At 40.4% G+C, this 26,215-nt stretch overlaps 2 protein-coding genes across 8 annotated transcripts in view; one reads left to right on the forward strand and one right to left on the reverse strand.

Moving 5' to 3' along the window:
* PCOLCE2 (procollagen C-endopeptidase enhancer 2) overlaps positions 1–18,454 on the forward strand; it is a 44,364-nt gene extending 25,910 nt beyond the window's left edge. Inside the window, 4 exon segments of the mRNA XM_048863115.2 lie at positions 9,724–9,875; positions 13,087–13,170; positions 15,973–16,140; positions 17,895–18,454. Of these exon segments, the coding sequence (XP_048719072.1) occupies positions 9,724–9,875; positions 13,087–13,170; positions 15,973–16,140; positions 17,895–18,025 (535 nt within the window). The 3' untranslated portion in view covers positions 18,026–18,454.
* A 3,669-nt stretch (positions 18,455–22,123) lies between these two features.
* The window catches only part of TRPC1 (transient receptor potential cation channel subfamily C member 1), a 47,438-nt gene continuing 43,346 nt past the window's right edge, over positions 22,124–26,215 (reverse strand). For 4 of the 7 annotated variants that reach the window (XM_048863108.2, XM_075132195.1, XM_075132196.1 and 1 more), the window contains one exon: positions 22,124–25,167. In XM_048863108.2, coding sequence (XP_048719065.1) covers positions 24,940–25,167 — 228 coding nt within the window. In that variant the 3' untranslated portion in view covers positions 22,124–24,939. Of the gene's footprint in view, positions 25,191–26,215 lie in introns of all 7 variants that reach the window. The other 3 variants (XM_048863112.2, XM_048863114.2, XM_048863110.2) reach the window with 3 other exon arrangements.

Raw genomic sequence — 26,215 nt, forward strand, 5'->3', positions numbered from 1 at the left:
TCCACACTGGTACGACAATCCCTGGATGGGACCACCTATGCCCGCCCACCCCCGGGGCAATGACCACACTGGGATCCATGGACCTATACCACACCACACTCAGGTGTTCCGCAGGCTGCCCGGAGGAAAGCTGTGAGACCCTCCCCACTGCCGGCTTACACTGAAATCCAAATAAGACCTGAAGTGGCTGCCACCCCTACAGAGGACACTGGCCCGCACACCTCCTCTACAGCGATAACACCACAAGATGCCATGGTACCCCCACTACCTCCCACTACTGATGAGCTCGCTCGCTTTCAAGAATTGTTTCAGAGAGTAGCAGAAGAGCTCAAGATTACCCTGGAGGAGGTACCTGAAACACAGCACGAGCTTACCGACATCCTGCAAGCTATGACCTCCTCCAAAATAGCCCTACCAATTAATGGGGCCATTATGGAACCTGCTAAAACTATGTGGCAGACCCCAGCCACAATAACACCCATTAGCAAGAGACTGGACCGCAAATATTTTGTCCCATCTAAGGGTTCTGAGTTTCTATTTATGCACCCCTCACCTAATTTGCTAGTGGTTGATGTGGCCAATCAGAAAAACAAATACCAACACTTCTGGTCCACTCCATCGGACAAAGATAACAAGAGACTGGACTCCTTTAGCCACAAAGTGTGTTCTTCTTCCACTTTGCAATTTAGAGTAGCGAACTATCCGGCACTCTTAGCAAAATATGATCACAAAAATGGTGCTAAGATAATGCAATTTATTGAGGATGTGTCGGAGGATAAACTACAACAATTTAAATCAGTGGTGTCTGAAGGCCAATTGATCTCCTGCACAGCTCTTCAAGCCACCCTCAATGCTGCAGACACAGTGGCCAGATCCACAGCCACGGCCGTCGTCATGCGGCAGGCCTCATGGTTTGCTTCTTCCTCCTTTCTGAAGGAGATACAGAATATGGTTGAAGATTTCCCCTTCAATGGAGACAAGCTCCTCGCCTCTATGACCAGTGAGGTCCTTCACTCCATGAAGGACTTATGTGCCACACTCCGATCCTTAGGCATCCAAACACCTGCCTCAAAGAAGAGACAATATAGATATCAGCCATATCAACGACCGCGTTACCATACCTTTGTGCAACATACACCTTTAAGACAAGATGATATGCAACAACAACAATGACATAGGCCCAGGAACCAACGACGTTGCCCTCCGTAAACAGTAGCGACCTACCCTCCTAACCCAAATAAACAAATTTGAAGTCTTGGTCGAAAGTATAGAAAACCTTGCACCCTCTCCAGCGCCAACTCCAACCAACCATTTCTTTGGACACCGTTTGTGTCTGTTCCTGGCCGACTGGAAAACCATCACTATGGACAGATGGGTCCTGGAAATTATCAGATCAGGTTATGCCATCCCCTTCCTCTCCTTACCTCCCCCCCACCCTGTCCCTCTTCAGGGACCCCTCTCACGAACAGTTGCTCTGTCAGGAGGTACAACACCTCATACATCTTGGAACAATAGAGGAGGTACTTCCTCAACACAGAGGGAAAGGGTTTTACTCCCACTACTTCTTGATGGAAAAGAAAAACGGCGGTTGGCGCCCTATCCTCAATCTTCGACGTTGGAACAAGTTTGTCAAGAAACAGAAATTCCGGATGGTTACTCTCCCAATGATAATTCCGACGCTGGAGCAAGGAGATTGGTTTTCAACCCTCGACCTCCAAGACGCATATTTCCATGTCTCTATCCACCCTGCCCATCGACGTTTCCTCAGGTTTGCTTTGGGAGCGCAAGACTACCAATATAGAGTCCTCCCATTTGGCCTCTCCACCACACCACGTGTCTTCTCCAAGGTGTTAGCAGTTGTAATAGCATATTTCAGGAAAAAAGGAATCCTCATATTTCCTTACCTGGAAGATTGTCTCCTCAAGTCTCCCACTCAGTTAGAAGCGAACCACGCAACTCTTGCAACCCTTCACTGCTTCCGCACCTTGGGCCTGCAAATAAGCAAAACCTACCCAACAAATCAACTTCATCGGTGCCCACCTCAATTCCACCATTGGTCTTGCATCTCTCCCCCAGGACCGATTCCACACATTGGGCAACCTTATTACCCAGATACGTGTCAGCCCACAGACTACAGTCTGAGACTCCCTACAGCTCTTAGGACATATGGCTGCTTACACATTAGTTGTCGCAAATGCTTGCCTGTACATGCAATGCCTTCAGGATTGGCTAGCCATGGTATACAAACCAAACAAGCACAGGCTAAACAAGTTACTAACTATGCCCCAGTAAGTCAAGGACTCGCTTCTGTGGTGGACCTCTCCCATCAACCTCTGCACCAGGATTCACTTCTGACAAGATCCCCCTTCAATTACCATCACCATAGATGCATTCCTCAAGGAGCACACACTGGCCACCTCACCACTCAGGGTCTCTGGGCCCCTTCTGAAACCAAGCTTCACATAAATTTGCTAAAGCTCCGGGCTGTACACAATGCCTGCCTCCATTTCCTTCCCATCATCCAAAACCACCGAATTTGAATCATGACCGTCAACATTGCATGCATATTTTATGTCAACAGACAGGGGGGAGCCCAGTCACACAGAGGTGGTAAAACTTTGGAACTGATGCCTTCAATACAATATCCATATCTCTGCCTCATACCTGCCAGGTTCTCAGAATGCCACCGCAGACTAGCTCAGCCGATCGTTCCCCATACAGGACGAGTGGGAACTCAACGACACCATTGTTTCCAACATTTCCCAGACCTGGGGTTATCCCCAACTGGATCTATTTGCCACAGCAACAAACAAAAAATGCCCGACATTCTGCTCCAGAACAGACCTGGGGAAACACGGGGGAGACGCCTTTATGCTCCCATTGTCTGAAACTCTCATGTATGCATTACCACCAATGCCTCTATTGCACAGAGTAATTCAGAAGATATGAACAGACAGAGCCAACATCATTCTCATAGCCTGAGTGTGGCCCAGACAACCGTGGTACCCCTTCCTCCTGCGCATGTCGGTCAAACCACCCATTCCCTTTCCCCCACTCAGCAACCTCTTATCACAATGCTGGGGACAACTGTTTTATCTCGACGTACGTCTCCACCTGAGGACTTGGCTGATAAATGGTTCTCTAATGCGGAGTTAACATGTTCGGACCAAGTGCGCTCTGTCTTGCTACACAGCAGAACATACAACACGTGCACTACCTACCTGCATAAATGGAAATGGTTCACATCTTTGTGCACTGACAAACAGACCTCTCCAGTTTCTGCTTCACTCCCACTGATACTGGATTACCTGTTACACCTTAAAACATCTGGCCTTTCTACAAGCTCACTCGAGCTCTACCTCATGGAATCACCGCCTTCCACCATAAGATTGACAATGTTACGGTCTTTGCCCATCCAATCACCAAAAGGTTCCTGAAGGGTATCCAGACGTTATACTCAGACGTGAAACCACCTGCTGCACCTTGGGATTTACACCTTGTCCTCAAAGCCCTGATGGCTAAACCCTTTGAACTGATGGCTACCTGCTCCCTTCCTCATACCAATCACATCTTCCACACAAGTAGGAGAAATGGGGGCGCTTATGGCAGACCCTCCGTATACCACGTTCTTCCGTGATAAGCAGGGCCGGCTCCAGGCACCAGCACACCAAGCAGGTGCCTGGGGCGGCAAATGTAAAGGGGGTGGCAGGAGGTCGGGCTCTGGGGTGGCAATCCGTCCTCAGTGGTAGCGGGAATTCGGCGGCCGCTCCATCATAGCGTGCTTGGCGGAAATTCGGCGGCAGGGACGCAACTCTTCTTCGGCAACCGTACCATCACTCTGCCTCTGTGTTCAGCAGCAAGGTTTTTTGTTTTGGTTTTTTTTGCTGCTTGGGGCGGCAAAAACACTGGAGCTGGCACAGACGATAAGGTCACACGCCGCACGCATCCAAAGTTCTTGCCTAAGATACACTCTTCCTTTCACCTCAATGAATCTATACACCTCCCAACATTTTCCCCAAAACCTCACGCTAACGCCTTTGAAACAGCAATGCACACTCTTAATGTTCGCAGAGCATTATCCTTTTACCTGGATAGAATAAAACCGTTTAGAAAACCCCCAGACTTTTTGTCTCTACTACTCAGCGCCCAGGGGGAAATGCTATCTCTACACAGAGACTTTCCCAATGGATTGCTGACTGCATATGCCTTCGTTACCAACTCAGGCAAATACAACCTCCTACATCAATTAGGACACACTCTACCAGAGCTGTCTCTACCTCCACGGCCTTTCTCCATAATGTCCCACTGTCTGACATATGCAAGGCAGCTACCTGGGCATTGAACCTTACCTACTGTGCAATAGAGCCAATCACTACGCTTTCATCCACACTGCAGCGTCCGACACCAGATTGGGTAGAGCTGTCTTGTCAACAGCCTTCTTGCCTCATCTGAAGTCCCAACCATCCTAAGGGATACTGCTTTTCAGTCACCTGAGGTGGAGCACCCACACTCGAAGAAGAAGAGGAAGTTACTCACCCTGTGCAGTAACTGACGTTCTTTGAGATGAGTGTCCCTATGGGTGCTCCACTACCCGCCCTCCACCCCTGTACTTTGGAATTCGTAACGCACTCCGTTGTAGAGAAGGAACTGAGAAGCCCGGGCTGTGCATGTGCTGTTCAAACACTGACAGCTTGAGAGGCAGGCACAGCACGTGTGCAGCCCGTAGGGCTACTGCTGTAGAAATCTCCAATCTAAGGCACTGGGACGCACCTTGACCTGAAGTGGAGCACCCACAGGGACACTCAGCTCGAAGAACGTCAGTTACTGCGCAGAGTGAGTAACCTCCTCTTCTCTGAAAACATTCACTCAATGTGCAGTGGCAGTCAAAAAAGCAAACAGAATGCTGGGAATAATTAAGGAAGGGATAGTTAATAGGACAGAAAATATCATGTTGCCTCTATATAAATCCATGGTACGCCCACATCTTGAATACTGTGTACAGATGTGGTCGCCCCATCTCTAAAAAGATATATTGGAATTGGAAATGGTTCAGAAAAGAGCAACAAAAATGATTAGGGGTTTGGAACGGCTTCCGTATGAGGAGAGATTAATAAGACTGGGACTTTTCAGCTTGGAAGAGAGATGGCTAAGGGGAGATATGGTTGAGGTCTATAAAATCATAACTGGTGTAAAGAAAGTAGATAAGGAAATGTTGTTTACTACTTCTCATAACACAAGAACTAGGGGTCACCAAATGAAATTAATAGGCAGCAGGTTTAAAACAAATAAAAGGAAGTATTTCTTCATACAACGCACAGTCAACCTGTGGAACTCCTTGCCAGAGGATGTTGTGAAGGCCAAGACCATAACAGGGTTCAAAAAAGAACTAGATAAATTCATGGAGGATAGATCCATCAATGGCATTCCTAGCCTCTGTTTGCCAGAAGCTGGGAATGAGTGACAGGGGATGGATCACTTGATGATTACCTGTTCTCTTCATTCCCTCTGGGGCACCTGGCACAGGCCACCGTCAGAAGACAGGATACGGGGCTAGATGGACCTTTGGTCTGACCTAGGAGGGCCATTCTTATGTTGTTATGCTTCTGATCAGTAGCATCATGCATTTTGAAGGCAGGCTCCAAAGTTGCTGGTTGCAGTCTAAGTTAGTGTTCAGATTTGGTAAGATAGTCCAAATATCTTCTATATCTTCTGGAGTTTACCATAAGCAAGTTTATAGTACATTTTATGGTGCTTATCATAATATCTTAAAGGCCAAAATTAGATGGTTCTTCATAACCATATATCTATTGTGTATTAAAACATAGTTCAAGGTAAGCTATTCCAGTATTCCATCTCTTCATTTTACATGGCAAAATAACTGATATAAGACACAAGCCTCGTGCTAGAGAGAATATATGCATTAAAAACTTAGGACAAGTCAAAAGATGAGATTAGAGTGCATGCATAAATTACATCAGTGCTTCAGTAAAGCGAAGAGCCTATGATGGGCTGATCCTGCACCTATTGAAGTCAATGGCAGTTCTCCCATTGACTTCAGGGATGCGGGATTGACTCTGCAGAACTAAATTACAGTAACTTATTCACACTGGACAGTAGGAAAATAGAATTTTGTAAGGTTGCTCTATACTGGTGTTTCTGATGGACACATTTATAACATTAATGTACTATGTCCCCTGCTCCTCTGTTGAAAAGCCAGGTGCTGTGGAGCAGTGAGGGTGCAGGAAGTGAATAGACTCAAAGGACAGTAATGAAAATATTAGCTTTATGAAAGAGGGGTTACATTTTGAAGCTGCCTTCAATAATTACATGAGGCAGAGCTCATTAACCAATTGTTACAAATAACGTAAAACCACTAACAGAACTGATGCACTTCAGGAGTACATTAGTATTGGATCCATGAACTCCTCACGTGTTTGCAGACATTTTACTTTCTATCTTATATTGCACTCTAGGTGAGCAATCCACTATAACCTTGCACCTGATTATGTCTTACAAATCACTATACCGTACTATAAATTGTACTTGTGGCACCTTAGAGACTAACCAATTTATTTGAGCATAAGCTTTCGTGAGCTACAGCTCACTTCATCGGATGCATACTGTGGAAAATACAAAAGATGTTCTTATACATACAAACCATGAAAAAATGGGTGTTTACCACTACAAAAGGTTTTCTCTCCCCCCAACCCCACTCTCCTGCTGGTAATAGCTTATCTAAAGGGATCACTCTCCTTACACTGTGTATGATAATCAAGTTGGGCCGTTTCTAGCACAAATCCAGGTGTTCTCTCCCCCCCCCCTGCCCCCGCACACACTTTAGATAAGCTATTACCAGCAGGAGAGTGGGGTTGGGGGGAGAGAAAACCTTTTGTAGTGGTAAACACCCATTTTTTCATGGTTTGTATGTATAAGAACATCTTCTGTATTTTCCACAGTATGCATCCGATGAAGTGAGCTGAAGCTCACGAAGCTTATGCTCAAATAAATTGGTTAGTCTCTAAGGTGCCACAAGTACTCCTTTTCTTTTTGCGCATACAGACTAACACGGCTGTTACTCTGAAACCTGATACTATAAATTGAGATTATACTGAAAACCTGCAATTTAGTAGGATGTTTTTCAGTAATCATAATTTTTTTGTAAAGAGTGTGTTCCCAGTAAGTAGCAAAGTCTAGTACAAACAATAGCAACAGTGTCCCTAGGCAGTTAAGCTAATACCGTGGAAAAGATTCTTCTCCTGCTAGCCAGCAGTGTAATCTTATTATAAGTAACTAGTATCACCTGTGCAGTATTAATATAATTCAAATGAGAAGATGATGTGATGTGCAGAGATAGGTCAAATATCCCTCAGATGGTTATTTTTACTCCTAGTGTTTTGCAATCAGAGCATAGCTTTTACATAGTGAATACTCAGGGTTCTTGTAATTCCACTGCTCTGTGCCAACTTTGTGGCAAAAGAACAAATTCTGTGCAACGCCAGAATCAGCTCTTAGATGCAGAATTCCAAATAACCAGAAAGTGAGTGTGTGTGTGTGTCTTAAACCCACAATTAACTGAAGTCATATACTTGTGAAATGGAGATATTCACAGGTTTTATTTTAAGGGTCTAATTAGGAATATTAAGAACGGCCACTTAAGGCTTATAAAAAACAAAACATCTATCAGATTTGTTGTGAGTGGTAGGGAGGCAGGCAGAATAATTTTGTAAGATTTACTTTTCAAGTCCATTTCTTATCTTCATCATCCCACAAGAATATTTTTCTTTTTGTTTCTATTTTGTTTCCCATTCCTACTCTTCCCTTCTGACCCTTCTTTTGTATGTAAAATGCACATTAACAATTATTAATGAAAATCAAATGAACGTCTCCAAAAAGTGCAAAAGAAGGTAGGAGGGGGGAAAGGAGAAGGCACTGCTGCCACCCAGTACACTACAGGATATGCCGTGGCAGCAAAAAACAGTCACAGAAGCTCTGATGGAATTACAGTAGTACCCTGAGGTAATCAGCATTGGGGCCCCATTCTGGTAGGTGCTATACAGACACCACTGATGAAATGGAAACTATTTAATGGAGGTATCTGCAATCATATGTATTAAATTTATACATTACATTTAAACACCACAACAAAACGTAGTGGGCTGTGCTGAGATTTGGGGGTATATACCCAATTATTGAAAAAAAGCTAAACCCATAGAAGGCAATAATACCTGAACTTTTCCTTTACTTACTATTCTATTTTTCCAGGAGTTTCAGAATCCAGTATTGAATTCAATTTCTCCATCCTTTCAAAAACGAGTAGATTTTTCATTTGAGTTTGAAAAAAGACTTTTCCCCATGTTAGCCAGTTACCAAGAACTTTTGAAATAAGTTTCCCTCATTTTCATTCATCATTATTGCTCTTTTTCCATGGTGCTGCTGTGAAGTCAAAGCTGAATTTAACAACACTCATTTTGAGATTAGTTTTAGAAATATGGGATTTATGATTAATTGTATGATAAAACAGAAAGAGCTGGGTGATGAACTTATCTCCGATCCAAGCATGAGTATCTAAAATGTGAGCAAACACCACCAAAAAATGAGTTGCATTTAGCCTTGATTTATTCTTCTCCCCATCCTAAGCAGCCCCCTTGAAACCAGTGGTGCTGCATGGGTGTAAGGCCCCTATTAAGGTATCCCTTATACACATGCTTAACATTATGCTCAAGAGTAGTCCCTCTGAAGCCTATCTTCAGAATAGGGACTGGGAGTTGCTGGTTCATTACAGAAGCAGCTTTGCCTCTCCTGGAATTGACACCTCCTCATCTATTGTTGGGAGTGGACTACATCCACCCTGATTGAATTGGCCCTGTCAACACTGGTTCTCCACTTGTGAGGTAACTCTCTTCTCCTCATTTGTCAGTATATTTATGTCTGCATCTGTAATTTTCACTCCATGCATCTGAAGAAGTGGGGCTTTTACCCACAAAAGCTTATGCTCAAATAAATCTGTTAGTCTTTAAGGTGCCACCGGACTCCTTGTTGTTTTTGTGGATACAGACTAACACGGCTACCCCCGATACTATCTTCAGAATATTTGTTAGCAGAGTGTCAGTGTGAAGGGAATGGCACTAGTCATGTGCATAAAGTAACACGTGCATAAATCTTTGCAGGATCAGACCTAACTTTCGATCAGTGACTGATATATTAAACTGCTTTTGTATTTATGTTTCCAGTTAAATTTTGCTTGAGTGAGTCTCCTGAAAGACAGGTTTCAGAGTAACAGCCGTGTTAGTCTGTATTCGCAAAAAGAAAAGGAGTACTTGTGGCACCTTAAAGACTAACCAATTTATTTGAGCATGAGCTTTCGTGAGCTACAGCTCACTTCATCGGATGCATAAGAGTTTCCCATAACAATGAAAATTACTGTCACCTACTGAAAATAATACTGTAGCTCTTCAGAGCACTATGGCCTGATGGCTAGAGCGCAGGGCTGTGACTCAGACCTGGGTTCTATTTCTGCCAGTGCCACTGGCCTGCTAGGTGACCTTGGGCAACTTTAATCACCTTTGTGATCACCCAACTCAGTTTCCCTGTTTGTAAAATGGGGATAATGATACTTGTCTTCTTTGAGATCCACTGCTAAATATTTAGTCATTTTGTACTATGCATGTTATAAAAACTTCCTGGTTTAAAGGCATACAACCAAAGTATTTTCTTCTGTTTCAGGCCCATTATATCTGAACGAAACGAGTTGCTCATTCAGTTCTTGTCTGATTTAAGTTTAACTGCTGATGGCTTTATTGGTCACTATAAATTCAGAGCCAAAAAGTTACCCACAACCACAGCTCCAGCTACGACCACTCCCCCTGCAACAGCAAGTAAGTTGTACTGGTTTTGTTTATTTTATATTGAAGAAGAATTCACTCCAGGAGAAGGAAAGATGAAGGGAAACTGTAGTAAAAAACATGTGAAAAAGCAGAACTTGGTTTTGTGGTTTGTTTATATTAAAAATGTTGAGGGAGTGGATGAAAATTAATGCACCCAGGGGAGTCACTAGAATCCATTTAACATAATTAATGAAAACTCCTCCAATCTAGAGTTTCCTGTGCCTGTAACTGTCACAGGTGAAAAAAATGTTAGCTCAGAAAGTCTGAAGTAGCATTTCCCACATTTGCTCGTTTTTCTGGCAGTTAGCTAACATGTACCTTTCACCATGGTAATCACATAGTGCAATTCAAGACTGATTTCTTATTTATGCTTAATACAATTCTGGTTACTCTTCTGGAAATTGTTTCGGTTTAGGCTTCTGAGGAAACCATTAAATCGTTTCAGGATGGGTTTGTACGTAAAAATTGACCATACTTGTCTCTGTTTGTCCAGTTGGTGAGATCTAACAAATGGTGCAGATGCCAACTGAATTCTCATTAGACCCTACTGGCAACATCACAGCAATGTTTTATCTTTCAGGTTAGGTTTGCGCAAAAGATTGTGGTGGTGTTTTGTAAAAGAAATATGCAATACTGAAAAATGAGAGCATCCCCTTTATACTTGCCTAAATATAGATAGAGTGTCTAAGATCAGTTGGAAGTTTCCCATATGCTTCACCAAAAACACCTCATTGCTGTGATTCTGAAGGGCTTCATGCTTGCAATCTTCATATGCTGAATGTGAGAGATTAAATGTATAACAACAGCAGCATACGCACAAATTATTTATGATGTTTTTACAGCACTTGGGTTGATTTGTACTTAAAACAGATCAAATTGTCATGATAAAGACTTCAGAAGGGTTGTCAGAGATGTGGTGCTGAAAATATACAATGAAAAGCTGTTAAAATAGTCTTTGGGAGAAAACAAACGTTTTAAAAATTGAAATAATGAACTATAAAAAATTTTGACATGACAGTGGAGAGAACCCGAGTAACAATTAATGCAGTTCTTCCTCAACTTAAAGTTCTCTATTTTAAGTTGTTACTTCCCATATTTGCCAGTCCCTAAACTTGTCAGCTGTCCGATATTGCACCGTTTACATCAAGGGGCCCATTCATCTCTTTTGGTAGCTTTTTTTTTTTTTGTAACCTTTATTAATTTGTTCTAAGCTTTTTAAACCAGTCCTTGTGGCACCATTGATGTTAAAAATAAAACCAGCGCACTAGTGATCTCACAGAGTATGTAGCAGACTCAGAGTTGGCCACAAAGGAGAGCTTGTTGGGAAAAGACAAACAGGAAGAACTCTCTATTTGTGACAGGTTTCAGAGTAACAGCCGTGTTAGTCTGTATTCGCAAAAAGAAAAGGAGTACTTGTGGCACCTTAGAGACTAACCAATTTATTTGAGCATAAGTTTTCGTGAGCTACAGCTCACTTCATATCTGCTCTCCATGGCTTAGACCTGTATGACCAAAAACAACTTTCCACAGTTTAAACGTTTGGTGAATTACTGAATGGCATGTGGAGAAACGTTGTGGATATTTTGTTGGTATCAGAAGCCTTAGTAATAACAGGCATTTATTATCTTGCAAATCAAAATAGTTCAAGTCTGCATTAGACTTGTTAAACCATTAGTGACTGTTTAACTTTTAGCAGGTACTTCCATTAACCATCATGTTTAGTTATATACATTTACAGTACCATTATTATTAGGATTATTATATAATGGCAAAGTACTGAAAAACCATGAAGTTTTCAAAGGATTAAAAGTAGGTCAGTGACTATCAATTAAATGTTTCACATAATGCTGCATAATGAGGTGTTTTTTTTAACTTCACTGTATAGGTCAAATCATGTTGCTTACAGTATAGCTACAGATAAAATTGATACCGATTAAAGGTTTAATTAAATACAGCCAGACCCTCTCCTCTTCATGCTTTGCTAAATTGCAACATTTCTCATTCACACAAGCATCTTCCCACTTCTCATATGCTGTGGTGAGGACTCGTACCAACCAGATTTTATTATTTTTACAAAATGTACAGTACTACTAGATATACTACACTTACTAGTATACCTTGAAGTATTATCTTGAATGCACACTAAGTCATAGTTGACAAAATATTTTGTGATGCATTAACCCAGTCTTTAATATGCATTTCACGCATATTCTCTAAATAGACAAAAGGAACAAAGAGGGAGAAAGGAAGTACTGTTTTACAGATGGGTAACTGAGGCACAGAAGGTTTAAGCGACTCATCCAAAGATATTGGCAGGGCGAGGAAATGGAACCCATATCACCTGATTCGCAGTGCAGTACAGTACTTTAACTGCAAGATTATCTTTTGTGTCTGAAGGAGGCTGTCTAGTTATAATTATAACATTGTGTCTCAATGATGGTATTTTAAAAGTATACTGTTAAGACTGCATGGCAGTGGGTAAGAATACAAGGAGATAATTTGAATGCATGTCTCAGATCACATTACATTGTCAAATATAAATGTTATTGCAAATTGTTACTATAAATAAAAAAAGAGAAACTGTGCATTAAAAGAACATGAACAGTGATATATTGTAAACCCACAAAATTAAGACTATTCAGCAATAAAGCTGCCATCTTTTTAATGCCACCTTGGCATCCCTATTTACTCCAACACACACACACACACATCACTTAACATTTATACTTGAATGCATAGACACAATAGGGATTAATTAAGGCTGTACTTTCATATTTCATGACTTTGCAACCAAATATTTCCTAAAAAATGCATGCCTTATAGACAGGTTTTAGTTGTACCCCTGACAGTTTATTGCGTGCAGTTTTGTAACCTCACAAACCAAGTGGACAGCTGAAATCTCTATATGTATAGTATGCATTCTGGTTTGTACAAGGCGTTTTCAATTCTGTTCACTTAACATGGCCATTGAAACCGATAAGTGAAGACAATGTGTAAAATAAAAAAGATCCAATAAAGATTGGGTGAGGAAGTTGGAAGAAGACGAATACTGAAATCATCTTCAGGCATTCATCCTTTGGAATCCCAAATCTAGTTTTGCAGATTGAAAACGCCAGAAAGAATCTTGAAAATATTATTTAGAATGTTTTAATACACTCAATATCAATTTTACTCATTTACGTTTTTGTCCTATGAAAAAAAGCTTTGAAACCTACAGTTGCCCTTTGCCAGCAAAAATGTAGAAGGAATGGGACTCTTGAGAGCCATTACTGTTCAAGTAACTTTGGTAAGAACAACAAAGTTTATTTCTTTATAATTATTGACTTGGGACTATGTGTTTAGTCTCTGAGGAATTACAGAGAATGTAGTTGTAAATTGCTATTAGTACGCAAAGAAATGTTTTCATATCATCATACTCTCTCTCTCTCTCTCTTACGTATCTGTGACTCAATACGTTCCTGGAGCTGTTTTGAAGTAAAGACAGTGAATGTGTATCAGAAACAAACATACTTTCTCAGTCTAAACACAAATGACTACACAGAAGGTGAACTGTTGCTATATGAAAGTGTCGATTCAGGTACTATACTGGCATGCTGTCTTGCTGGAACAGCCTGTATATATTTTATTCACAATGGTATGTTTGTTGTACGTACTTGCATTACTCACTATTCCATAATTCAGTTTGTAGATGTTCAAAATATTTTTTAAAATAACCTACGGCGAAATATGGAGAAGCTGTGAAAGCCTGTGAGCCATAGTTTTCTTATTCAGATATAAATCACTGGTGATTAAATGATGTTTTACTGTATTTGCACAGTACTATCAGTCAGTGACTTTGTTTAGTTACTTTCCGAGGTGATTCCCCCATATTACTGTTGGACGCCTCTTTTTAAATCTCACTCTCTTCTACTGCCATTGAAACCTCATGTTGTAGCCACCATCCTCTCTGCCAAAGAAAGTTGCCCACAGTAGCCTTTCGAGCTAATCCAGTGATCATATTGCTAATTGGCTTTCCTCTAATACACTGGGTGAAGCTTTGTGCCACTTTGCCATAGCAAAACAGCCCTAAAGACAGCAGATCTGGGGGCCCTGGAAAAATCCCCTATCACAGGTGAATCCTTAGATAGCATAGGGCCATAATGTAATGTCTTATGCCACTTCCCTTCCTGTCTGCCAGCATAGAGAGGTGGCTGCTGGTGCAAATTAGAGAAGCCTTCAGGTTTCTCTAATTTGCCCTCAATGCAGATTGGCTCACAATCAGAGGGACCTGAAAATGGCCTTAAACTACGTTGTTTGCTCCCCTTATTGAGCTGTGCAGCAATTTGATCACAGCCTATGATCTGGGTCAAAGGCTTTTTTGGCCATTGGGTGACACAATGCAAGGCACTTTCCTTCTATCCCATAGGGGAAGTGAACAGCTTTTAATACTTCACCCAGCTTTTGATGATCTGAAGTTTCAGTTCCTCTTTAAAATAAGATGTTTGGGTATGTGATCTAGGGTTTGAATTAATGCAGAAGTTTTTAATTTTGCTGGCTTTGACACCCTTGGAAAAAAGAGCAATTTCTTTTTTTATATGTATTGTATACCTGTAATATTTGGTAGCTGATCTTTAGAAGTATGTTTTCTTAGTCTCCATTAATGTAATATCTATAGTCCTGTTGTGATGAGACTGCATCACATATAACTGCAAGAAGTTCTAAATTAAAAGAATACATTATATAATTTCACAAATGTTTGATCTGAAATGTTGGTTACACCAATGTTTAAACTATTCAGTCAGCATGTATTAGATCATTCAAGATCTCATTTGAAGGTGAACTGCAAAGGAGAAAAATGGTTGTACCATTTATTGTTCCTTTCATAATTATGGCCTAAAGTTTGCTTCTGCTTGTTTCTTTACATTAGGAATATTAGGTCATGTCTTTTTCTTGCTGAGGACTCTTTGGAGGATTAGAAAACAAGAGTTAGGATAGTGACATTATATAGGCTTAAATTTAAGTGGCAGTCTGTGAATTACTAAAGTCAGTGGAGTTCCATAAGTATAAAACCAGTGTGAGATGAGAGTCAGGTCCTAAAATTCACCATTGCCTTTTGACAGTGAAGAAAACTGCAGTTCTGCTTTCAGCCTATTGTCATGTCACTATCCCACTCCATTTCTCCAGGCTTCCAAAGAGCTCTCGAGCAAAAACAGGGATGACAAGATCTGATATTTCTATTGGGGGAGGAAGGGGGAAAATCATCCAAAGAATGTACTAAACTTTAGAGGTTGTCTTTATGTATCTTAAAGAGTAAATAAAAAGGGCACTTTTTTCTTGCTTTGCAGTTCACCTTCTAAAGAAAAGTGTAGGTGTTTTGTGCAGCCTAGCAGTTTCACAATTCAATCAGCAGGTAGGAGGTTCTTCTTACTATAAATATACTAAAATATGTCTGAAAATAAACAGGTTTGATTTTCTGTTTTTCAGAGATCCTAAATACCCACAAGTTCCGTTGACATCAGTGGGATCTGTGGGCATTCAGCATCTCTGAAAAAAGGTCAAATATTTTTTATTGGGCATGTGAGCTTAATGGTGCCCCTTCTTCCTCAAAAAGGAGACATGGGCGATGCAGGAGCCCAGTGTAAGACAATTAAATAATAATGGGTGTAAGAGTTTCCAACTATTTTAAAAATTAAAAAGAAAAAAATAAAAGGTTAATAAAGTCTTATCTCGTGTGATACACAGGAAGTCAGATGAGATGATATGATGGTGGGTCCCGTCTTTAAAAAAATAACTAACATCATAGAGTTTAAGTATCAAAACTTAGAATTGGATTTCCAAGTTGTTGGTGTTTTCTGGAAACAGTTCTATTTTTGACAAACCTCAATATGACCACCAAAATTTACCTATAACGAGTGACCCATTCGAAGTGCTGGGATTTTTGCAATGTTGCAACCCTCATTTTGGTGGCTGATAACGTATTTCTGTTACCTTCTTACCCTTTGGAAATAAGCAAGAGTTAAAGGGGCATCCATCAAGTCTGACAGATCAAAAATTTAACCTACTATAAAAATAAACATGATACTGAAAACTAATATATTCTTTCTTCTAGTAATAACTGGAACTGTTATCACAGCAGTCCCACGGGGCGGTAGCTTACATGCAACAATATCAATCATAAATGTATATAAGGAAGGAAATTTAGCAATCCAGCAAGCAGGCAAGAATATGAGTGCCAAGATCATTGTTGTTTGTAAGCAGTGCCCTCTCATCAGGAGAGGTAAGTAAACAAGAGAAATAACTGCTTTAGGTTTCTGTAAAACTTTGCTCACCATTGCTTCCGTTTTCATAGCTCTTCTAACAATTTTAATTAGTCAGCTAATGTATCAGAATAACTAATTTAAAAAAAAAACTATCTATATAATGCATTTTTACAGTTGTTTTCAGAATCACTTGACCTACATGACAGACTTCATAGATAAACATATACTTGATTGTAAAACTTAGGCATAGACTTTAAATCTGATACATGTTGTAGGTGAAACAATTCTTATAACTTCATTGATGCAGTGGTTCAGTATCATGATTGTAATAAAATCAACAGGAACTTGTTTTGGTGTTCCCAAATAAAGCTTAGCTGGATTTCAGTTTTGGATTTAGGTGTTTGGGAGCCTGTTTTCACATGCAGTGATTTAGAGAGGGTAAATGCAAAGAGGTTAAACCTAAGAGTACTCAATACGACAACCAAGAGCACATTTGAAAGCATGATGACCTCTCCTCCTCCATAGCTGTTTTGTGCTAATTTACTTAATACCTCCCTACCTCAACTATCTTACAGGCAGTCTAATAGTAATACACCCACTTGATATCTGATGGGAAGTAACATCACTGTAGCTATACCAAACAAAATTCTGTATCAAGCATGTCAACCAAGGCAACATCCAATAAAATGTAATCAAGATGGCAAGTGTATCGTTATTAGAAATGCTTAGACAAGGTTTCATAGTAACAAGAAATTGAGAACAGACCTCAACCCAGCCTCCTGAGTAAACTGTAGTAAAAGCAACAAAGAAACCAAAAATGGAACCAGAACAGGGAAAAATCACAATTTAACTAGAGTATAAAGCAAAACACTCAGTATGCCGCTGGTATTTCCAACATGTATCCAAAATGGCCAGCACCAAAGAAGAAATCCTAGTCAGAAATTAATTTTTGCTTTTATCTTTTGCTGCCTGGAATCTGGATATCTAGGAGATATAACAAAATGTCCTTGATGGAGTAAACTGATTCCCTTTAAACAGGCATAGTGGCAGATTAGCCACAGAGTCCATGCCCAGGGGCCTCCACCAACCAGGGGTGGAAGGCCAGAGTCCTGGCCGCCAGGCAGGCAGGCAGGGAAGGGAAAGCCTCTGCCCCCCAACCCCAGTCTGTGGCAGCAATGCTGGGTGGGCAGGGAAATCCCCCTCCTCCCCAGTGCCCTCCAATCCCTTCCCTGGCAGAAGCTGTGGGATGGGGAAAGCCCAAGTGCCCCACAACCATCCCTGGCAGAAGCTGCGGGGCTGCAGGTAAGCCCCCATGCCCAACCCCATTCTCCGGCCGAAGTGCCAGGCAGGAGAAGACCCAGCGCCCCAACGCTGGTCCCCCACAGTAGCGCAGGGGGTGGCGGGGGAAGCCCCAGCACTTGGACCCCCGCTGTGGCCCTGGGACTGGAGGATACTTGTGACAACTGGCTTTTAAAATCATACCTGTCCAAGTATATGAGCTTATTAGACAAATTTACACTGGATGAGACACATTCTTCTCTAGCTAAGAATCAAACTAGCTGAGTTAGGACTGAAATTACGTAAAGTGGTTTTCAGAGGACAGATTACCCAATTTGTAGCCAAAACCTACTTTTTAACAGAAAGTGGGGGATGCACCTTTTATGCAATGTATGCAGCACTACCTGTGTAAGTAGAGCCCACAAGAATATAACTATTCTTTCCAAGTTATGTTTAGAAAGAGATTTGTCTTACCTCACCTTCCTTTCTGTAGGTCTAAACTACATCATCATGGGCCAGCTAGAAGAAGATGGCAGAGGTAAAGTCCTGCCCAACAACTTTATCATGAGTTTCAAGACTAAGAACCAAAAGATCCTGAACACCTTGAAAAACAAACGATGTTAAAATGTGAATTCTTTACTTGCATTCTGTCATCTCTTTGTGAGGAACAATTTTCATACAGTAAAAAATCAGGAAGATAAAACTGACCATAACCAAAAAGATCTTGTCAGTTTACTGTCCCTTACATATAACCATGTAACTGGCACTGTCAATGAAAAAATATATAGAGGAGAATAGATCCCAAATTTTAAACTGCAAGATTTGCAGCATAACCATCTGATCTGAAGCATACCAAATTCTGACGCCTTTGAAGCTATTAATTTATACTTGTCTCAGAAGGATTTTTTTAGGAATGAGTTATGAGCAGATGTAAAATAAGAATAAGTGCAATATTTATAGTAATTCATTTTAACTAGCTTTTTCTTCTAAAGTTGTTTTATTATATGGGTTCTTGCATTATTATCTATGCTTAATAAAAATTTTAAAACCTCACGCACGATACACCAAGGTATTAAAAAATTCTCTATGTATTAAGTAGGGCATGCTAAAAATAGAAAATCTCTGATCATTTACATGCTTGTGATTCAAGAATGGCACCACACTTACAGCGTGTACATTAAAGTCAAAGGGAATTGGATTAGAGCTTTAAAAAATCTGAAACTACTACAGTGCAATGCTTTTATCTAGCGATGTTTTATCTACATTGTTTATTTTATTTTTCAGTATTTCACAAATAAAAGCCAAATGATATTGTTAACCTACGTAGGTACGGCTAGGAACCAGTCCAGGGGCAGTGAACTACACCTGCAAACAGTATGCTATCCTCTTTCGCAGAATGGGAGACCAAGATTCAGAGTGACACTCAGCTTAGTACTGGGGATGCAGATGGTGGTATATCTGTCCCCATAGGCTGATGTGGAAGAAAGAAGTGCTACAAAGTGAGAGTGATTCATTTTCTGTTAGACAGTATTCCCACGTTATCAGCCTTTATACATAAAGGAAAGGAGTTGACTGGCAGGGAGATGCTTGTGATATAACGCCAGTTACTGCTGTCAGTTCTGTCCATTGCATCCTGTCTGATCCTTATTCTGAAATAAAAACTCAAGTTAAAGTAGATGGAGGAATGTAAATTTTACTGACACATAATGGAGAAACTGAAGAACAATCTGTGGAAGGCAGACAAACTGTTTTTATTTCTCGTTCTACAACTACACAAAGCCTGAACTTTGTCACTGACTAATTGTATGTGGTACTAGAAGCTCAGGCTTCCTTGGGTGCTTAAGAAATTATCATCCTTTTCAATAAATACTGTTCAGAGGTCAGTTTATCCCTTGGATTCCTCAGATTAAAAAGGTGATTTTAAACATAACCAAATAAAAAGTGAGAATTCTTAAAGGTAACATCAATTTGAAAATCATATTTCTAAAATGTTTCCCTCCCCGCGACTGTTTGCATTATGGTAGTGCCTAAAGGCACCAACAAAGACTGACATCCCATTATACGAGGGATTGTACAGAACACACAATGAATGTGAGAAAGTTCCTGCTCTGAAGAGTTAACACAGAAAAAGGCAGGAGGACATAGAAGCACAGAGAGATGAAATTATTTACCCAGCATCACCAGCTGTTCAATGGTAGAGCCTGCAATAGAACTCTGGTCTCCTGACTCCCCGTCCATTGCGCTACCCAGTAAACCAAGCTGCCTCTCCTGCTTTGGTGCTCTTAAAGTGACATTTGTTTTCAAACCACATTTGTAATGCTCCAGTTTTACACTCAGTTTTCAAATACTGGTTCATGTGTAGACTATGCATTCTGGTACCTGCAAGACTAGACAACAGCTTGGTGACACCTTTATACTCGTGCAGTGCTCTGGAAGCTATGTGTACTCTCTCCTACTTACAGGATTGGGGGGGGGGGGGGGCGACACACAACTGTTCTAATCTCTGTGTTAGAGACCATGTAAATATTAGATATTACTTTGTTAATCACTGTTCACCAATGTAGCCCCAGCCTCACAACAGCTAATAACAAGTGGGTGCCTGGCTCACTTCCACAATAGATATTTTGGAAGGCATCATCCCTGTACTGGTGGTTTATTCCCCCCCCCCCCCCATCACCAATACAGGCAGTTTTGTTGGTTTGTTTTTGGGGGGGATGCTTTTCGATAGCAGGGAGAGTCCAACAGCTTACTATAAATCTCTTCTCTCACCTCACAGCAGAGGGGGCTCCTGACCCCGCTGCTATTCACAGCCCCTCCTCATGAACTTCCCAACCTGAACATATTGCCTTATTCCCCAAGGCTTTCCTAGAAACAGGTTCTCTTTTCTTGCTGAGGAAGCCCTATTCCACATATATCCCTCACCCTGTTTAAGGATTTCCTAAATACTAGCTTGAGCTATTTTACCTGTCGCTCCTCCCTCCCCCAACCCTGCTTACATTGGAGCAAGGTAAAAAATTTTAAAAAGTAACACACTGCTCAGGGGACAGTGATTCCAAATATAATTTTAGAAATAGCAAATCTGAGATGCAGTCACTTACATCTAGTCTGTGACAGACCAAATAGGACCAAAGGAAGATAACTAGCAGATACAAACTCTGGGAACCATTTTAGCCAGAAACAGAATGAAAGTCAAAAATATCTGTTCTTGACCCTTTGCTAGACCGTTCTGCTAGAAATTATATTGGCATGAAGAAAATGCTTTTTAAAAAGGAGAAGGGAATTTTCATGTACAGGATATAAAGGAGATATTAGTTTGATCAAGACAAAAATTTCCTATGAAACAAAATGACAGCTCACTTGAAAGAGATAAAAGAACCTGAAGCAGTCAGCATACCTCAACAGTCTCATTAGCAGAAACATTTGCTGCTGTTATGCCTTATATAGTATTGCAGTTTGTATGAAGAAATTCCTAAATCCTATAGCAAAATAAGCTCTGATCAAGCTTCTTGCTGTATTCTTTTTATGTCAGTTGAGAGCATTTGTGCTGCAGTTGAGGCATGGAGACAAGTAGATGGAGTTATGTGACAAGAAAAAATACCCAAGATTCTAAGTCAAGAGGCTGAAATGGCCACTAAATTAATTTCAGTAGAGAAAATACTCCTGATGTTGGTAACAGAAACGAAATAATCCACGGTAAAAGGTAATGTCAGATCCACTAGACTAAGAGTCCTGTTAATGCACCAGGTGAAAAAAATGTTTCCATGTGATCCCATCACTTGCATATTGAAGGTTTACATTCTAATTTCAGAAGCCATAGCATCATCCAAATGAATTACTAGACTTGCATAAACTCTTGTTACTGAGCTGTAGAGAGCTATTTTCTCCTCAGAGAGGCATATTTCAGTCAGGTGTTTCCAGGCTTTTTACCTAATGGACCAATAAATGTTTCTTGGATGAAGCCCAGAAAATCTGAAAACCAAGTGTCACATCCATGCCAATACCTTAATTGACGATCCTTTCATCAACAAATCTGTTCAAGGCTACAGCTTGAAAGGAGTCTGTAACATCAGCTCCATTCTTGTGGCAGTATGAGAAACACAGGTGTGATTAACAGTGAGCTGTCAAGTAAGAAACAATCTCTTTCTTAAAACCTTGGGAGACAGAGAAGTCTGAAGGATATGACCAGATTGAATATGCCTCACCCAGAAAGGACATTTACTCGTCTCTACTTTACTTGTGCCCAAGAAGAAAGACATGAGGACCATAGCCACCTCCAAGTCCCAAATACAATGAACACACTAAAATGTATGTTGTGACTAAAGCCATAGAGAATAAAACTCTGCTTTACAGGAACCTGAACCACACTTCTAGGTATATTTGATCCCATCTCAAGGCAGGGGGATGGACTAGATGACTTTGTGACATCCCTTTCAGCCAATGTTTCTATGATTATAGACATGAAAATCTGAAGCAAAAGAAAACTTTAGGGTTTTTTTCCCAACTCCAGAGAAATGCCTTTACAAAACATAGTTCTATAGTCTGCTGGGCAGGTGGAAGGAGAAAAGGGAATTACTGGTTTACAGACAGAGAAATAAAGGGAATAATGTGGAAATATTAATAGATCGGTAGCTATAACTTCCAGCCAACTTCCTTAAATTCCTAGGCTAACATATCTTGACATGGTGTGTAATGCATTGGAAATGATAAGCTCTCTCCTAAATATCTGTTTCAAGTATATGTTTTTATTCATATCTAATACAACCATATTTTTCAAATGTTCTTTCTTTCTTTCCTTCCTTCCTTCCTTCCTTTTTTGGAGTATATGAGATAACATATACAGCTTTTATGTTTGGATTATAAATTAACACCACTCACCAGCCAAGTCAAGAATTTGATCATCCTCTTGTCTTAGAACATAGTCCTTATTCAAATTAAAAAGCTGACAGACAACTCAGAATCTCTCTACGGAAGGAGATCAAAAGGCCTGATGTTTAAACCCCATTTGGGATATGCATAATTCCATAGTACAGAAAATATATTACTTTTACAAGAAATATTTTATAAGAACTTCCTCAAAAGGGGGAACATTGACTTCTCTCTATAAGCCCCAGGATCAGTTATGGTTATAGGCCACTGTGGCTACCTGCGCCTTTTGGCCTTAAGACTCACTAATTATCTGATATCCAACCCAGAATGTTAAGAGAACACTGCCTCCACAGTATTACTGCCAAACAATCCTCTGTCATAAATATGTGTTTTTCATATTAAAAAAATACAGGAGTCTCACATTTTCTCAATTATAGTTTGTCTACTTGAATTATACACAAGCATATGAAGATATACTGTACCCTCTATCACAGAAAACTCACAAAGCCCTTACTTTCCATTGTAAGAAGAATAAAAGTCACAAATAATTATGATGTTTAATAATAATTCTGATACAAACACCTTACAGTTGGAAGCAGTAAATTCAGGAAGAACACAAAATATTAAGATAAATTTAAAATAGGATATGAAAAAATCTCTCACAGGGTATATCTACACTGCAGCTGGGAGGGTGCTTCTCAACACAAGTAGCAAGACACACCCTAGCTCTGCTCAAGCTAGCGTGCTAGAAATAGCTGTGTAGGTGGGATAGTGTGGGCAGCAACTTGGGCTAGCTGCCTGAGTACAAACCTGCCTGGGCTCCCTAGATACATACTCGGATGGTTAGAAAAAGTCACAACCTGTGATACCCACAGCTACGCTGCTACTTTTAGCAAGTCTGTCTATTGTTACTCCTAGGGGAATTCTGTGCCACTGTGCACGGCAGAATTTTGCAGAAATTCATGTTGTGTGCAGGCAGAATTTCCTTTCCCCCATAGAAATGGGCTGCAGTGCTGCTGGTTGCCAGGAGGGGCTGCTGGACCCAGCAGAGCCCAGCTCACACATAGAAGACACTGCTGGGGGGAGAGGGAGGGGCTAGAGGGCTCCCAGCAGCTTCAGTTCCCTGCATGCCCTGAGAGTAGGAGATGGCAGTGAGCATCAGGCTGTTTCTCCCTGGGTTCTGAGGGGTAGAGGGGCGCACTGGGGGGAGTGCGGCTGGGCTCGGGATAGGGGGGAGGGAGAGAGGGGGCAGGTGTCTCGGGGCTAAGGGGGGCCCTGCGGCTGGGCTCTGGGTTGGAGTAGGTGTGAGTATCTGGGCTGGGGGGCCCCCAGGGCTTGGCTCTGTTGGCAGAAGGGGGCAGAGAAACAGGAACTGGATTGTCACAGGGGTTTCTTTAACTTTCTACTCCTGGGGGAATTTGTGTGTCTGTCTGTATTATTACCGACATACCTGCTGATAGATATTTAGAAATAAATTACCAAAATAATTGAAACTGGTGTTATTATGTAGTGTTATTTTGACAAATACATTTGCAGAATTTTAAAACGTGTGCAACATTTTTAATTTTTTGTTGCAGAATTTTTAATACTTTTTTGGCTCAGAATTCCCCCAGGAGTACTATTGTGCTGGAAAACACACTCACAGCTGCAGTGTATACATACTCTAAAACAGAGCCTTCTGAATTGCATATCTTCCAATGTACAGGCATAGTGTATGTTCTTACACAGAAATAATTGTACAATATTTCCATTTGTTTTAATGGACAAGAAATATTTAGCCTTGCAAACAAGTGACATTCATGTTCTAGACCGATATCTAATTCTTGTTTAAAAATTATGTTTTCCTATGCCAAAGAACAACTGTGTGTAATCCAGATACACAAGGTTTCTGAACACTACTCAAAATTAAGAGGCTAATTTTTAAAAAAATTCCCAGATCTCAAGAGTTGCATATTGCAAATGTACACACATGAAAAATCTTCACATGTTTTTGAGAGGACATAACTATTTTAAATGGATCCATGAAAGTTCGGGAGATGGATAGTTCACTTTGGCTCTATGTTCAAGATTTCAACATCCCCACTACCCTGCAATTTTCAGGGAACAAATCACAAATTTCATTTCCCAATGTTTTTCAGTTGTTAATATTCAGTCAACAGCATCATGTACAAAAACTGTCATTTTCAGAGTCATGCAGTGTTTAACTTTCTATTGCAACCTACTTTAAATCATATACTGGTTACATTTCTATTACGAAAGCGCCAGGTATATTTTTAAGTATTGTTAAGATCTCCACCTTTTCCCACAACTTGAAAAAGCAGTAACCAAGAGGGACAAAACAGCAAAAATAGAGAAATAAATGCAACATGCCAGCTATGAAGACCTGAAGCCTGATAGCTGTAATGTGACCTGTCAAAATCCATATTTTGGGGAACATTTATTGTAAAATGCTATATACATATTTTACATACTGTACATTACACACTTAAAGAGCTTTAAAAGAATGATAGTTTTTGCATTCATTTCCACATCTTTTGAACTTAGCTGAAACTCATGCAAATACATTTTCAAATTTAAGGTTGTGCAAAAAATTTGCTTTTCTATTGGTCTGGCAACAACAGACTTAGGCCAACACTTTCAACTACAGTTAGACATGTTCTAAAAGCTGGACCTTAATTTCTTGGATAAAACATAGCATATTTAGATGTCCGAAAGCCAAGCAGATCCCTCATTTCATTTCGGAATTTTGATAAATCTTGCCGCAGTTCATTGAGATTTTCCACAGTTGCTTGATCCATGCTTTGCATCTTTTGTCTCATGGAGGTTAAGTAACGATGGACTAAACAACACATCACCTTTTGGTAATTCTCATCCCTCTTTTGCTTCAGATTTCTCCATTCCTTTAAACGAAGATATAGGTTTACTAAACAAAAGGGATTTATTTTTATGTGTTAATTTAATTTTTGAGCCCTGAAGCCTATGTACAATTGCACGGACAACACCACATATGTGCACACAAATTGGAAATCTGTATGTACCAATTTTCAACTTGTGTATATGCATGTGACAATGCGTGCAGCCTTTTGAGATAAAAATCAGGCCTACAGTGCCCAATTCATAAAGCAGAAATGAAAGTCTTTTAATCTAACTGGCTTGGAAAAAGTTATACAGATGTATGAGATTTCCATCATCTAGTCATTAATAGTATTTCTATACTTAAATGTACGTTCTGTACAGTCTTTCAATCTGGTTTGCTTGAAATATTTTTGGCTGCAAGAAGGAGCAGTAGCAATTAGTATGCATAATTATAGGGTACATTAACTATGTTTATTTAAAGAAAATGTAAAACCAAAAAAAATTAAGAGACTCCAGTGTTCCTTTTTTGGTTATTTATTTTGACATGTCATGTGACATGTTTAAAATTAGTTGTCCCCCCCAACTTTAGCATATTCTAACTGCACCATTTTCAAAATTATTACAAATTTCAACACTGAAGAAAAAAGTGTTAACAGGTTTTACATCAAGCAGCAGGGCCATTAAAGATTTGGTTAACAGGTTTTGGTTTTGTTGAAACATGAAAATTATGCCAGCCTTAATTAAAAACCTCAATTAAAATCTGAAATAAATATTTTTGTTCATGTTCTGTGCCAACAGTTATATTTTGGATTCATAGCCCTGCTCTACACTACAAGTTTAGGTCGAATTTAGCAGCGTTAGATCGATTTAACACTTCACCCGTCCACACAAAGCCATTTTTGTCGACTTAAAGGGCTCTTAAAATCGATTTCTGTACTCCTCCCCAACGAGGGGATTAGTGCTGAAATCGACATCGCCAGGTCAGATTTAGGGTAGGGTGGATGCAATTCAATGGTATTGGTTCTCCGGGAGCTATCCCAGAGTGCTCCATTGTGACCGCTCTGGACAGCACTTTCAACTCAGATGCACTAG

Source organism: Caretta caretta, chromosome 9 (assembly GCF_965140235.1).
Source record: "Caretta caretta isolate rCarCar2 chromosome 9, rCarCar1.hap1, whole genome shotgun sequence".
Taxonomy (NCBI): domain Eukaryota; kingdom Metazoa; phylum Chordata; order Testudines; family Cheloniidae; genus Caretta; species Caretta caretta.